The sequence below is a fragment of the Labrus mixtus genome, chromosome 5 (genome assembly GCF_963584025.1).
Source record: "Labrus mixtus chromosome 5, fLabMix1.1, whole genome shotgun sequence".
In the NCBI taxonomy this organism is placed as follows: domain Eukaryota; kingdom Metazoa; phylum Chordata; class Actinopteri; order Labriformes; family Labridae; genus Labrus; species Labrus mixtus.
In genome coordinates this window covers 21,884,268-21,900,537 of record NC_083616.1, presented here as the reverse complement: position 1 = coordinate 21,900,537, position 16,270 = coordinate 21,884,268, and the positions used below count along the sequence as shown (strand labels likewise).

General features: G+C 42.7%; 1 protein-coding gene across 1 annotated transcript; it reads left to right on the top strand.

The window, feature by feature from the left end:
• Window positions 1–6,721: 6,721 nt before the first annotated feature.
• fgf10b (fibroblast growth factor 10b) lies at window positions 6,722–14,471 on the top strand. The gene is made up of 3 exons (XM_061038550.1): window positions 6,722–8,112; window positions 13,157–13,260; window positions 13,628–14,471. Exons 1-3 carry the CDS (start codon window positions 7,653–7,655, stop codon window positions 13,817–13,819), a joined length of 756 nt encoding a protein of 251 aa, XP_060894533.1. The 5' UTR covers window positions 6,722–7,652; the 3' UTR covers window positions 13,820–14,471.
• The last annotated feature ends 1,799 nt before the right edge of the window (window positions 14,472–16,270 follow it).

The window sequence follows — 16,270 nt, the reverse complement described above, 5'->3', positions numbered from 1 at the left end:
TGTGTTTGTGATGCTCATCAGCTAGTCTGGTCGATTTCTTTATTCATCCATCTTTACATAAAAAAAAAAAATCACATTTCTGGTGATAAAAGAGCATATCATTGTTCGCAGGTGAATGTGTCCTCTGCATCTTTCTCTTGTGTTTTGTGACCTTCCTTGCCATCAAGGTCATTTTGCGCCTAAGAGAGCCAGATGCTGCTGGATTTGTAACCCCAGAATCCACAGCACCAGGCTCCGTTTCAGGGATCGAGTTCAGCCGGCCCAGATTTCTTCGGGCTCCTCTGTGCCAGATAACTTGACACGTATGGACGCCGCCTCGCTCCATGCACCTTGCAGCTATCACTCAAGCAAGAGACCAGGAGTTAGTCAGCAGTAATGGAATGAGAAACACTATACTGGGTCAGTGTGGAGCATCATGTCCTAAAAAACCAGCAGTGTGTATATATGTGTGTGTTGTTGACATGACAAAGCAAACAACATCCAGTTGTATTACCTAACCACAGCTCTCATTCTGTTATGTCATTGTGTTGCTTCATATGGAGAGTTGCACAATGGAAAGAAGTGATGGAGCTCTAAATCAGGAAATGCTTGAAAAAAAAAATCATTGAAAATCTCAGACTGTGACTTCACCGTCGCTTTAGCCTTTATTTCTTTTTGAAAGCGATGCAAGGTTAAAAAAATGTATTTATAGCTAATTTAAGACATCTAAATATATTTACATCTTAACGTAGAATGAATCCTGAAAGATTAACACAAAACATAGAACAAAGCAAAATGACAAGTAAGTTATCTGGAATGAAATGCATAATGTCTTTTTGACATAAAGTTCATTTTAATGTGAAAAAAAGAAGCATTTTCACCACTGAAAACATCACTACAGTGTGATGTTTTGGTGTTAGTGTACCGGCGCTGACATACCTGGCACAGCGCATTTTCAGCTGTTTTTCCACAACAGCATAAGTGGCTGTCGGCTGGCGTGCTCTCTTAAAAGGCCTAAAATATGTTCGTAAAATTACTTTTAACAGCTTGTGCAACACAATGCAAGTGTTCTAAAGCCAAACAAGTGTGGCTTGGGATCCAATAGTTGAACCTCATTATTTGCATGTTTTTCCAGACTTTCTTTGCACATTGCCAACAGTAGCAAAAATATGTTGGCTTTAGACGTTGCTTTGGCACAATAATAGTGAGAGTGTGAGAGTATGACTGAATAGCTGCTCAGTAAATTAAAATATGATATTTATATTTACATCTGGGTGTGTATGTTTTAGTTGTTGCACTGAGTTGGTGTGTTTCAATGGATTTTTTTAAAGCAAGTACTGACAGTTAATTCCGAGTGTCTCTTTTTTTTATTTCTGACTAAAAAATGAAAAAGGATGTTTTACCAGTATGACCGTCAAGAAAATCCAAACACCAGATTGTCATAGTTACATCCTTGAGCAGAGAGGACATGTAGACGACAGTTAAGAAAATAACAGACTTTCAGAAAAATTCTCATTTGTTAAAGTTCTAAAAACTCATTAATGTGCAAATACTTCCTTTATCAAACATATTATCCTTAATTATTATGGCATTGATAGTTTCCCCTGGTTATTAACAACCATAATACCTTTTAATAGGTTTAGCTTTTGCCGTTTAGCACATTGTTTTTTTTAACGCTTTCCTATCAATTTGTGTCATGGTATGTTAGAGAGTAAATATGTTTCATGAAAAAATGAAATGTCTGGAAAACCAATTGAAACATTTTTAAAGGAAAGATTTCAGGCTGATTCAGAAAATTCTATATAAATATTATTGAATTCTTCAAATCATAAATTCTCTCATATCATGTGTTGTCGTTTAGAAACAATCTGAGTTTGTGGACATTTTACACATTCAAGAGATTTGTCCTGCTCTTTTTGTGTATAATATGTAGCACAGACAAAGATCTTTTTTTTTTTTTTAAAGCAAAGAAATCAATGGCAGTACTCCTACTGAGGATTATCAGTGCAATTTAAAAAAAAAAACAATATTGTAGAATATTATACAGGTGATGAAGTATAGATTTTTTCAGTTGAAATGAAAGAGCTGATTCTGGATGTCCACATTCCCCTTGTTTTCGTACCATCCTGGTAAAACATTAGGGTATAAAATGCATCAGGAGAAGGACAGTTGAGTGCGTCTCAGCTGATCCAGTTCCTGACCTGTAAGTAAATTCCTCCGTCCCACTGAAACCCACACTCAGCGGAGGACGATGATGTAAGTGCCTGGTCAGGATGAGGAAGGTAACATGACAAACATCTATTGATCAGCGTAAAGCAGGAAACAGCAACCTCATCTTGTAAGTTACCAGACACCCCCCAACACAACAGCCAGGAACATATTAAATATTTACATTTGATGACCAAGAGAAAAAAAGAGGCCTCCAGCATGAGCCAGACACACGTTCTATGTCTTTGCAGTATGAGGTAACACACTTTCCTGTGATCTATGAAAACCTTAAAGTGACATTAGTGGAGAATGTTTCTATAATCTGGTGGTTTACCCCTTAAATCCAGTGTAAACCCAGAAAAGAAGGCAGAGGAGCGTACGCCGAGCACCAAACGGCTGCTGGTTTGGAGGAAGAGGTCCAGTCTGGTGACTCTCATCTGGACCCCATCAGGTTGAATGTCCGCAGGCAGCGAGACTGGCATCCCTGCGCCAGGCCTGTTCCTTTATTAAAGCCTCAGCCTGCTCTGACCCAGCGCACACACAGCGGGCCCCAGGGAACGCAGACAGACAAACACATGGTTCCCATAGGTCACTTTGGTTGTTTGTGAGTCGTGCGTTTGACTCCCTCATAGACCACATATGGATTTGAGCTGAGGGAACTAATAGCGAAGTGCTTTTCTTTGGTGAAACATCTGCTTAATGATAGTGTACGACAAGGGAGGGGCCAATGTGCTCACAATGAGGCCGAGCAAAATCAGAGACAGACACATTACATGAATAAAGTGAATTTCCACAGTTTGACCTGCTAATGCGACACATTATGTGGAGCAGACACAACGACAGATTGCAAGACATCCACCTGCTGCTAGAAAGATCTGAACTGAGCTCATGCAGGAGAACGGGCCAACATTTAACAGATCAAAGCTAAGTTGGACTTGGTCACATTTGCTATATTTGGTTTCAGATAAGAGGTTAGGCCTGCAAAATCCCTTTCCATGTCGGACTGAAGGCCGTGTTTCAGTAACAAGTAGACTTTTTCATTTCAATAGTTTTGGTTTTGTCTGATTCAATCTAATCCCAGTACATGTAACTGGCAGCGATCAGATCTTTATCAAGAAATAAAACCATGACACACAGTAAGGAAGTGATGCATTTAGTACTGGCGGCTGTTGGCAGTTCAAAAAGACAACTAAGTTTGCATGAGCAACAATGCCATCACGGCTTTACAGGAAAATAAAAAGCCAAAGAATGTCAGCCAAAAGGAACTCAAACGTCAGACTGTGATCGGTCACCATATGAAAAATGCTTGAAATAAAGACAAAGTTGGGACTCACCAATTACAGCCTTGAAATGGACTAGAAATGCGAATTTTGTTTCTGTGTATTGACAATTAGAAGGTTCACTTTATTTCTTTAGTGACTTTTGCATGAGGTTTAATTTGTCAAACAAGTGCAAGCAAAATTGTAAAATACAGCACGAATGGTCGAAAAAAGTAAGCAGTCAAATTAAAGTAAAACACGGTTCAAATTCCAGTTTAAGCAGCTGTGTTTGGTAAGGTTCCACCAACAAGTCATGGTGCTTTACCTTTGACTAAATCCAGCTTATTCCCGCATGATGATGTCACTGCTTTCAGTTGTCTGAATTTTTTTTTATTTCCCCCCTTAAACATTATTTGCAGACGAGCACTTCCATACATGAAAACACACCCACACATGTAACTCCATGTTTATGTATTTAAATGAGACTCAAATAGACAAATGTGATCAAATGAATGTTTAATTGATCTAAGCAGTTTACTAATCTGACACAGCGTAAATGTCACTGAGAGTTCTACTAGTTTGTCGAAGATGAATGTAGAAAACAGGATTTTGACTTCATGAAAATCCTTAACATAACACCATAAAAGGAATACCGAGAATCTCTCCATGTGTTTCCCCTTGATACATTTCTCTTCTTGGCAATCGGCACTGTGTGAAATCAAATCTCCGTTGACGTGTATAAATTTCCGGTATTTTACTTTTCATTGCTTCTTTTGTAATGATGTTTTTGTTTTGGAGAAAATCGAGCGAGAACCCAGCTAGAGCCACATGCTGCAGGGAGGGATCAGGAGCACATTTGTCTGTTCTATTGCCGCTCAGTCCTGAACTTTGAAATGCAATTCAGGGAGATTGATCTAAAAAGATACACTAAATGCGAAAGCTGGAGAGCAGGGATGGAGCTGAACCTTCTCCAGACTCTGCAAATCTCAGTTTTATTGCATTTAAGAGAAAAAAGACAGGCGAGTTTACATTTATAAAGAATTTGCTGCTTGGCCTTGAAAGAAACCCTGCAAATCTTATGAGTCTGTCAGCATCTATGCACGCCTTCATCACTGTGAGAAACTGTGCTGTGTAAGTGGAAAGAAAATGGAAGAGTTTAGGCTTTATTTGCACAGTTTCAGTCACTCAGCCCTAATTTAAGAATTGTACTTATGCCTACAAAGTGAAAATATTCATCCTGGACACTTCATGTTTTTTAAACCCACTGCTCCAAGCTGAAAATAGAGGAGCATTTCTGCGTGTTTGATTTCATACTATTGTCCAGTGAGCAAATAAGAAACTAAAAGAATGCCGATTGAAAGATTCTCACCATAAACAGGTCCCTAGTGAAGCATTTTAAATACGATATTCCCACACATATTTTGTACACTTATTTCAACCCACGAAACACTATCTTAATATAAAAGCACATGAAACACAAGTTAGTAAATCCCCCCTAGTTATTTTTGTCAGTTTTAATCATTTGCAGGAAATTTGAGGAATTATTTGTTTATTTATTTTCCCAGAGAGAGCTGAGGGGTTGAAGGCTATAAATGAAAAAAAGAAAAAGAAAAAAAAAAACCGAGAGGACCAGAAACAGTCCTTGGTTTACCCTAATATGTGATAAATTTGTAAATCTTTACTTTAGGTGAAGAAACTGATCATCGAATTTGGAATCATGGAGCGCAAGTCCAAAAAACAAGTTTTTTTTTTGGTTTTTTTTTTAAACAATTACTGCAGCAATAATAATAATCAATAAAAATGAGGCCTGCTCCTCCCAGCTCTGTGTCCTCTGCACTGATTCAGGTTATCACAGTGGGAAGGGACCGCACAAAGGAAGAGCTGATAAGATTGCTTTGTTTGTATCTCCTGATAAAGCCATGCCAAGACCAGAGTTGAGACCAGACCGCTGCTCTGGCCCTAAATCGTTGACAGACATTAAAGCAGGCAGTAAAAAAAACCTGGACTTAAGGGGGGCAAAGCCGGGGAACAGGACAGACTCTGACATTAAAGACAAGAGGATCAGGAGGATCTGATAAGACTGACAGAACATGTTTAGTTTATCACAGTGGATTCAGTGGATATATAGTCCTTGATCATTGTTAGTTTCTAAGTAGGCCTTAACAAATGTACCTAAAGGGTTTGCTGCACAATCAAAGACTTAATTATGTCAAATATTGTCCCATTTGAAATAAGAGGTGTTTTAATTTCCACATTTTCACTCTGTGAGAGCAGCGAGCATCCGCGTTGTCTAGCCTGCTATATGACGTTATCCATCCTGCCGTCCTGTCCCACCATTGTCTTGAGGAGCAGATGATGCATGATGGGTGAAAGAGAGTCTCACTGGCTGACGGCCACGCAGACACCTGAGTCACAGAGGAAGGTTGAGGGTCTGCCGAGTGAAACTGGAGAGCTTCATTGCAATACAGCGCTGCGGTAGAGATAACACACTGTGATAAGTTGCCTTCAGGGAAAGAGAGAGGCCTTTGCGAGATGGGCGATAAGCCTGCATCCAGACTGGAACCGGCAACAGAAACTTAATATGAGTTTTTCGGCTTTTTGTGCCTTTAATTGAGAGATGGGACAGTGGATAGAGTCGGAAATCAGGGAGAGAGAGAGAGGGGGGGGGGGGGAATGACATGCGAGAAAGGAGCCACAGGCTGGATTCGAACCCGGGCCGCCCGCTTGGAAGACTGTGGCCTCTATACCGGCGCCCCGGAAACTTAATATGAGTTTTATCTGGAGAGATAGAGGAGGACTCTTGTAGGATTCTCACATCTTAATGAGTCATAAGTGGGTCCATTTCAATTTGAGATAGTTATCCTCTTCACACTTTACCCTGCAGGCACATGTATGTTCAGGATAACAAAAAATTAGCATTACACAGATTGGAAATGTCAACTAGGTCATGTTTCTTGCACACTACAAACAAGCCCACTCTTTGATTAACCAATAAAGCAATCATCAGCATAATCTGCAGCTGTGAGGTCTGATCCGATACCAGCAGACGGCTTCTTCCTGCCCTGCTGCATCCACTCAGATAAACCCTGCTATCTCACCCACTCTTATAATCTGCTCGTACGTAGGCATGCACACACACATGCAGAGCAGTACTTGCTCCCATATGTGAGAGGGGAAGTTGAGTGAAGGAGGGAGGGATCAAATAGCTAACAGAGTCCCACAGCCATACACAACACAACACAACACAACACGCAGTCATTCTCTGTGATCAGCCTTCAGGTGAGGAGATCACACCAGGAATCCTCACATTGAAGGAGCTAACCAACAGGAGGAGGTGAGCAAGTCTGACTCAGAGAGGAAGACCTCCCCAGACTGTTACCTCGATGTTTCATGAAGGTGGAGTCATTTGGGGGTAGAGAGAGAGAGGGAGAGAGAGAGAGAGAGAGAGAGAGAGAGAGAGAGAGAGATGAAGGGGAGAGCGAGAGGAGCGGGGCAACACAAGGGGACAGATGGATTATCTGACATGCGCCTCAATTGACCAACGCTCCTTTTAAAGTCTTGAATTCTGGTTTTCCTCCTCAGAGTGAAAACTGAAACATGTGGAGTGCAGCACATTTCGGACAGGTAATCTGTATGGTGCAGCTTTTGTGATTTCACTGGACCTGTAAGGGATTTTACATATTGCAAACTTTCAACGTGGACATCAGCAAACTTTCTATTTTTGTCTTTTTGAAGAAAAAAAAAATGGAAATACAGTGTCTAACTGGAGCAGCAAGAATTTAAACAACTTCAAGAGAATAGCAAACCCAAAGGAGAGTGGAAAACAGGCTTGTTACTGGAATACACACACATGGTTATTTGTGTGTATTTTTTTTTTTTTTTACGTAATCTCTGCTTTATCAGACTGATTTTTTTCCTAAACACACTTGGACTGCAGGCTTTCTGAACGTCAGCCTACAACTTTTTAACAGTGGAAAAAAAGAACCGGAGGATTATCAGCTTCAAACACTTAGTAGAGCAGTCTATACACGCTCCAAAATCACTCACTTTTTATACAGGTGCTGAATCTTTTGGACTCTTCAGGGGGACCTTTTCATCGTCTGGACTGTGGAGGGCTCTCCTCCCTGCCCTTCCAGCTTCTCCTTGCCCCCAGCAGCATGTCCCAGGCTCTGAGGCTGCCTCTAGTCCTCCACACAGCACACTACCATGATCAGATGGGCTGCTGGAGGAAGTAAGGCTGCCTCTGCCTCGTCCTGCTTCAGGGCTGGGTTAGGGGCTAGTTCTGGTTCTGGGGTCAGCTCCAGATTAAAGTCATCCACACTGCTTCCCTCCCTGTCTTTGCCTCTCCTGGTGGCCCTTGTGCTTCTTTCCCTCTTCCTACCAGGGGCGGCCAGTCAACCGAACCACAGAGACAGACTCAGACACCCAAACCCACGAACTCTTAGGGTTCCTCTGAACATTTCTGAGACTGAGGTGGGTTTTAGGCCAAGGGCCACCAGGGGCCCGTTTGGCCGGGCTGGCGGAGCTCTGGGTAGGCATGTGCGCAGCTACAATCATCTGCAAGGGGACATACGGAGGAGGAAGCTGTTCTCTTTCCAGAAGTTTTTCCTGAGGATCGATAGGAATGGAAAGGTCAATGGAACCAAAAGTAAAGATGACCCCCTCAGTAAGTAGCTCATTGCATAAACTCATGATCAAAAGCATGAAAAAAAAAAGATTGAATCAGACCTGAATGATGATTCAAGGCAGTGTGTGCAAATGTTAAAATTGATTTAAGCGCATGCGTCTTTCAGCTAAAACATTGTATTTGGTTTTAACCTCCCAAGGCTTTTAACCTCTGCAACCAGAACTTCTGACACCGTTTAGAATTGAAGGATTTTTACATTTTACTCAAATAAAAATAAGCCGGTTGATTGCTTCTTTGGCACCAAGAAACCATTTAAAATTTTTGGTATTTGCTAATTTGAGAAATCCGATGTTCATTCTTCGGAGCATGACTAACCCCTAAAAAGTTGCCTAATATTACCACAGAAGTCTAAATTAGAAGACAACTTGGTGTAAGCTCTGAATTTATTTAAAAATCCCTCATTCATGGGTCATTTTCAGAGAAGGCCAGCCCGCTCACTGGTTTGTAAATTGGTCGAAAGCAAATTCCTGATTAGAGTTGTCTTTTTTTGTTTTTAACCAGACATCCCAGCCATATCTCTGCTGACCAAACACTCAGCACAGTGATGGTAGCTCTGAGATGGCTTAAAAAGGAGCAGGGGCAGATAACTCGGCCATTATCAGGCCGTCTTCACAGCCCAGGGTAAACAGACCTGATAACAAGCACAGAAGAACAGGCCTTGTGTTGTGGTGTGGTGGTGGTGGTGGTGGGGGGGGGGGGGGGACTCGAGGATATTGATGTCAGCCTCATTGATGCTTTTAGCCTCTTGCAGCACTTTTTCTGTGTCTGCGTCTCTTTCACTCTCCCACTCAGATTGCCCGCCTGCCAGCCGGCGTGGAGCAAATTACACACCCTCGGTCACACATCAGACGTTTGTTTAAAGCAGTTTGACGTGCTCGCTTGCAGAAACACGTCTTTAAAATGATTACACGTTGTATATTTCGGCATATCAGTCAGTTAAAAAAAAAAAAAAAAAAAAAAAAAAAGCATTCTCATTAGTCTCCCAGCATTCCCACCGAACTACGTGTGTGTGCCTATCAGCCAGCGGGCACTCACATGCTCCAGTAGGTGTGTGATCATATAGCAGCCAACGACGACACATGTGCTTGCTTATTACTGACACACACACACACACACACACACACACATATATGCCCTTTTCTCCCTCTGTCCCCCATCCCCATGTGTGTATGGAAGCTTTTAATGTTCCTCCTGGGAGAGCTAAACCACACATTCAATCAAAGAGACTTAGGGGGAAATGGCACGGGGAGGCAGAATGTCAGGGGAGATGTTTGTTTTGACAAGGTCATGACAGAGGCATCTTTATTTACTGACTGTATTACACTGTGATGCCTTTACTGCCGCCTTCGCTAGTGGTTTCTTTTAAGTAGTAAAACTTGAGTGGCGGGAGGAAGTCTTGCTCAGTTTATCCTAACAGTGGTGTGTGAACCTAAACTTTATGTGTGCTTTAGGGTTGATTTAACCTTCTGTCTTCTATTTTTTAATGGGCGAAACTCCTTCAGTTTTCAGGAGTTTGTTGCCTTTTCGAAAGCTAGTTTGAGTCAGTTTGAGGGAGGTGAATGGGAGCACAGGGGGACTCTCTCTCTCTCTCTCTCTCTCTCTCTCTCTCTGGAGGTACAAGTTCATGAATGACACGGCTGAACATCATTGTGGCCACATCAAAGCCGCGCGTCTTCAGTATCAATGGTGGTGCCATCAAAAAGCTGTGTCCTGAGGGGGTCTGGGGACACTGTGTGTGGATTATGTGCCCTGGTATCAGGTTCTAACGGTAAAGGATACTACACAACAGCAGCTTCAGTCTTTGCTCCAGCCCCCGGGGCTAGACATGATCCCAGAGCTGACGTCCTTTGTAGACCCTCCATGGTACCTTGAAGTGACAAATATCACCTTTTTTTTTATCAATGAGACGAGGTAGGCTTGGGTCTTCCTGAGCCCAAATAAGAAACAACACATTCAAATTCGACCTCGGATGTTTCTTATCGTTATCATTCATATATTTGTCTTGTCTGAGAGGTGTTCCGGGTTTGGAGGCGTTGGATTTTTTTGGTGCTGCCTGTGGCCCTGCGAGGATCCAGCTCATTGTCTGTTAAAGAGCCAGTATCCAGCCTCCCACAGATTTATTGGGATGCCAGCGCAAAACTGTCCCACATGGCTTTCCAACCCGCTGGGAGCCTGTGCTGAGGTTACAGAGAGGCAGAGAGAAAAGGAGGGAGATTGTGTTAAAGTCAGCTAACAGCTATCTGCTTGGCCTAAGTGCGTAATTAAATTGTCTATGATTTACAGATGCGTTCCCCAGAGTTTATCGCCGACTTGCAGCTCTGTGCAACTAGTGGATGATCGCTAAATAAGATGAATAAGAAATTGGCCTAATGCAAAAGTTGGCGGTAAAAACTTGAAGTTAATTATCCTCGGCTGTGATGGTGTGAGAGGGCGAGCCAGTCAAGATCACGTGTGTGCAGATGTGTGTGCATATGTGTCAGGCCTCCGCTTGTGTGTCTGTGCTGCATGGGGGCAAGGCCATGTGTGGAAGAAGCTTCTGGACAGGGCTTAGGAAGTGTGCGCGCGCATGTGTGTGCGTGTGTATATATATATATATATATATGTGTGTTTCTTCGTGCACATTCATCTCCTTTAATCAAAGCGGCAGCTCTTTGCGTGGGAAAAAAAAAAAAAAAAAAAAACACATGGTGCTCTTATGGAGGTTGAAGGAGAGAGATGTATGGCTTTCCTCCGAGTTGGGGAAAACGATGGATGTCCCTGCTTTGTAAATACACTCAGTGTGGTCCTTATCAAGTGTTATTACAATATATCCTGATCTACGCCTCACTCCCAACCATTTTTCTGCACGGGAATGGCACCAATCAAGACTTATCTTTCCAAGTGCTATTTCTGTGCCGACTGTTAACATTCGTTTGAAAAATCGGAGCAAAGTGAGAGTGAGGAGAGAAAAAAAAAGCTGCAAAGCCCATAGTTTTCGGCGTCCCACTGTGGAAAAAAAACCACCTTTAATTCTCCCTGGCATCGTAGCGCCTCCATTCCACAACCAACGCACCATTTACTGTTGTAACTCCAAACAGTGCGTATCACATAAGCCACACATTAGGAAAAAAGAAACCAGCATGCAAAAGACAAACTGCTGTATCACCACGTAAACAGCTGAGCCTGGCTGGGCTGACTTCTTTTTTTTTTTTTTGCATAATGTGGTTTGTTAAATTTAGCCAATACACAGCATTTTCAGAACACTGACGGATTACTGTTGTAAACCCCACTCAGCTGAAAAGAGTTAATGGAGATTCTGTAGTTTCAGAGCCAGGTTGAGGGTACAAGTGCACATTCACCTGTTGCAATATTAACCATGTGTGCATATGTGAGAGCATTTGTGCATGTGCTTTAGCGTGCATGTGTGTGTGTGTGTGTGTGTGTGTGTGTGTGTGTATACAACCAGTCTCGCCCCTGCCTCCGGTGGCTGACTTTGATCAGTGATCATTACAGCCTTACTAATCCTCACTCCACCCCCAGTCTCACTGTCATGGCTCCTCTGTCCTCCTCTGTTCTCCTTCCTTTCATCCCTCCCATGTTTACAGAGCAGCCCGAGCCTGCCATAGATTGTCTTACATCCTCACTCCGTACCCGACACCCGATCCCATACAGAAATCTAGCTCCTCTCAGATCTTCAATGGCCGTTGTGTCACAGTCCCCACCACACCACCGCCTTCACCGTTTCAGACCTCACTGCCCCGAGGTGCCACTGTTTGAACTAGAAACTGATACAGTCAAGACCTCACGGACGAGGAGAGATGCTGCTGTGTTTTCTTTTAAGAGATGGGTTGTTCTTTTTTGAGGGAGGCACACACCTGCATCCTCAACTGTCCACTCCCGTACCAAGTTGGCAGCTTTCAAAGCCCCCCCACCCCCCCCCTCCCCCCTCCAGCCACCGGAGAGTAGGACTGCCACACAAACAGTCATCAGACAGAGGAGGGGCTGCTGATCTGATCAAAGGATGTCATCAAGTCTCTTGAGTTCACACCCCCCACGCTGAAGTGTGTGTCGGAATGTGTGTGTGTGTGTGTGTGTGTGTGTGTGTGTGTGTGTGTGTGTGTGTGTGTGTGTGTGTGTGAGCCCTTACACATATGTGTGCTTATCGGGATAAAATAACGACAGCTCACAGGAAGTGGAGAGAGGAAGTCAGGGAGGGAGCCATGAAATCAAACATGTGAACTGGGGAGGTTCACTCACACACAAACTCATTTGCACGCAGACAAACTGTCACACACACACATACACAAACACACACACACAAGAGGAGACAAGTGGGTTCTGTGGTCAAAGGACACATTAGGAAGTTATATCTCTCTGACCTCTGATACTGGGACCACACAAATAACCACAGCTGTCTGCAGAAAAAGCCTGCCCTTGTTAACTGGGGTATAAATTAGCCTCTCTAATAGCCTATGAGAAACCTGAATTACTTGTATAGGGACTTGGAAAGCTAAATACCAAACAGAACATAAACAACCTGAGAATCTCTGCAGTCTCCACCCATTCATTTTCTAGCTAAACGGCCTGCGCAGCTGGAATCTGTTACACAGGTGTGGGTTGTAAAGTTACTTTATAATATCACTGAAATGAAGAATGTGTTCAAAGAGAAATTGTGACCTGAGCGATAGTTCCCACACCGTGTGTTACCACATGTTAAATGTCCTGAAATGAGCATGCAACATGTGGTAATTCATTAGTTACGTATTCTTACCGATGTTGTTGCAAATTGAAGGATTTATCCTGGTCTGTGACTGCTACAAGAAGAATGGATCTTTACGCTTATTTATGAATCAAGAAAACAATTATTACTGTGAATTCCTCTATTTTTAAGTTTTACCTGTATCTTTTCTGACTTGTAAAGATGCCTTTTCTTGGTAGTTCAGCTCAAACTTATAAGAAATAGAACTATTTTTCTTCCTCAGATATTAAAGGAAGATCAGGTTGGAAACACAAATTGAGATAACCCTCTTTTCCTGAATCGTAGGTATTCTGGAAATCACATCAGTGGATGTGGGAGTGGTGGCCATCAAAGGACTGAACAGCAACTACTATCTGGCCATCAGTAGGAAGGGAGAGCTGTACGGAGCGGTGAGTATATCCGGGTCAGAGGCCAATCTGAACGCTTCTGAGCAGAGATAGTGTTAGATTCTTCTGCTCTTATCAAAGCCCTCTCCTTATCTTTACTTCCCTAAATGATGGGTCAGTTCTAAATCACAATCAGAACATGCGCACACATGTGATCCTCTAGGGCATAAAAAAGAACTCTGCAATTTCCAAAGTGCACACTAGTTTCTGCACAAGCACAAGAAGCCAAACATGCCATGTAGATTAAGGTGTAGTACATAAACACCGTGTGCAACCACAATGGATTTGCACAAGAAAATGATGTGTGTTTTGCCTTAACCTCTCATGTCGGGGTTATAACACTGAAACATGATACCTGCTGTTTTTCCAGAGAGACTTTGGTGTCGACTGCACCCTGAAGGAGCGCATTGAGGAGAACGGTTACAACACGTACGCATCAGCCCAATGGAGGAACAAGAAGCGGCAGATGTTTGTGGGTCTGAATGTCCACGGGAAGCCGCTGAGAGGCAAGAAAACCCGCAGGAGGAACACGGCCACCCACTTCCTTCCAATCTTGGTGTAAACTGGCGAAATAAATTGGAGGAGAAGGCGACCACGCAGCACTGGACTGAGAGATTTTCAATCCTGAAACTATCTGTAAAATAAAGACATTCACTGAGAGATCTCTTTTTGGAAACAAGGCACTAACACTGTTACATTAAAATACGGTCTCTGCTCCTGACTCTGCAGAGATCGTGTACTTTTATCTGATGGGAGAGGATGATTTCTGTGTTTTCAGTGGCACGGGATGTAATATTTATCCTTTATTCTGTGCCAAACTGTTTTTATCTAGAGTATGTGTGTAACATGGACAACACAGAAGACACTGTCCTAGCTATGAACTGTGGTAGATGCAGAAATATCTAAATATGTTATTTATAATCCATAATCTCCAGATTATGCACAGCATAAAGACAAAGGATAAAATGAGGTAAATGATTGGTCTGCAAGGAAACAAAAGAGGGTACATCACATCTTAAGCAAATGTTTGATACTTAACCACTGTGTTTTGATTGTATTGTAATGATTTATTTATTTTGTGAAATATTTAACTGGAGAGGAACACTTACAAGGCAAGCATCCCTTTGCATTCTCTACTTTTTATAGGAACTCTATTATGTGAAAATAAAATACCACTCTTCTCCTCTGCAATGAATTCTTCTTACTTCTTTAATACGCCAAAAACCTGCATCGCCAGAGGGGAACTGACGAAAACACAACTTTTTTTTTTTCTCACAAGTAATAGGAGAAACCCAAGAGAGCGTTGAGGTCATGGCAAGTCTTTTCTTATCAGGGACAAAAGGCAGCTATTAATGCCTCGCCAGATATTCCATGTGGCAACCATTGCACTAACAATCACTTCGCAAACAAACGGGAAGCTTGCAGACCGACCACAGCTAAATGGGAGGAGGGTAACATCACATGTGGCCTGTAGATGCTGACTTCACTTCCTAGTATTACACAATAAATATGGCAGCATTTCCTGACAGCAGGAGGATATAAATAGTAGCTGAGGGTTGATAGTTATAGTTGATTCAACACCAGCTGATAATGCTGTTACAACATGTTTTGAAAAGTAGCATCTTCAAATGGGTCTTCTTCACTTCTTCCCATTTGGAGGCAGCAATGTGAACGAAGGGGAAACAGAGATATGACCTGTGTCTGACCACCCACTTCCTTCAGTAATCATCTACAAACACACTAATCAATGACAGCTGCCTCAATGCCAGATCAAAAGACCACGGGGAGAACATTAACGCCACAGGCTTCCGGGGGCCTCATGTTCTTTTATCCCGCCTCTCTCTGAGCATCCATCTCAGCACTGGCATGAAAAATTGAGGGTGGGGGGGGGGGGAGCAGACTAAGACAGGAAGATGGCCTTCATGCCCAAATTCATCTAAATTGACCCGTGACTATGACTTCAGATTTGAAGAAGCGAAAAACAACAAAATGCTACGCTACCTGACCTATAGGAATCTATAGCACAGGAACGCTTTCGCTGTAGGCTATACGGTTTATTGTCCTTTAAAGGTTGTTCAAGGAATCACCACGACGAATGATTAATACTGAGGAAATCATCAGTGCATTCCACCATGACAGTCAGGGCCCATGGCAACATATGGAATACTATTTCATGACCATCTATTACTTTTCTCTGCAGGCTCAAGTCGTTGCGCAATGTGGTCCGGCTGCTGCACCTCTCAGGCCAGATTGTCTTCTATTTATATGTAACCATTAAGAGGCCATTGGACTAAAAAGGCTCTGGGTTTGTTTCAGGGGTTTTTGCTTTGCCTAATTTATTTAAGATTAAACCGGCAAGAAAGAAGACACAGTAGGAATTTGCTCTTTAGTATACATGGCATACAGTAGCAACGTATGTTTATTTAATTGCTGTGTAACCTAATTATGCAGTCAATAAATCCCCAGGGATATAACCTACATAATGTATACTGATGCAACATAAAACTATACTGTTCCGGACCTTAAACCTGCCGGTTTGAGTGCTTGACAAAATACAACTAGCCATTTGTCATCTTGTGAATTCCCGGGACCTGTGAATGTTTGAACTCCTTCCAAGACAATGGCATGGGGAGGTAAGGGGGGAGACAGCAATAACAGAAAATAGGGGCCGTAATCTTTTATCAGAGTGGGTCTCCGCATTTCTGGCACAGGAATTCTCTGTGGCATAATGTGATCCAGCTTTGGGAAACAAGTGGAAAATGACTGGAGGCTAAAACAACTAATGAACACTTCCACTGAGAGGTCTGGTGCAACACATGTTTGTAGTGGGCAGCTACTGAGTGAGCTCAAGGGAGAGAGAGGCACGTCTGAGGGGCTGCACAGGTCCACAGACTTCTCTTCAATGTGGAAATGTGAGTCTAATATATCAGATAAATGTAATCTCCCAATCCTGTTTAGTGTTATTTAACCCAATCCACCACAAGGACCATCATTATGTTCTCATGTTGTTCAC

Coding starts and splice junctions, on each gene's coding strand:
- fgf10b (XM_061038550.1), top strand. CDS start 7,653: ATGATCAGATGGGCTGCTGGAGGAAGTAAGGCTGCCTCTGCCTCGTCC. Junction 8,113..13,156: donor AAGTAAAGATGACCCCCTCA/GTAAGTAGCTCA, acceptor CCTGAATCGTAG/GTATTCTGGAAATCACATCA. Junction 13,261..13,627: donor AGGGAGAGCTGTACGGAGCG/GTGAGTATATCC, acceptor CTGTTTTTCCAG/AGAGACTTTGGTGTCGACTG.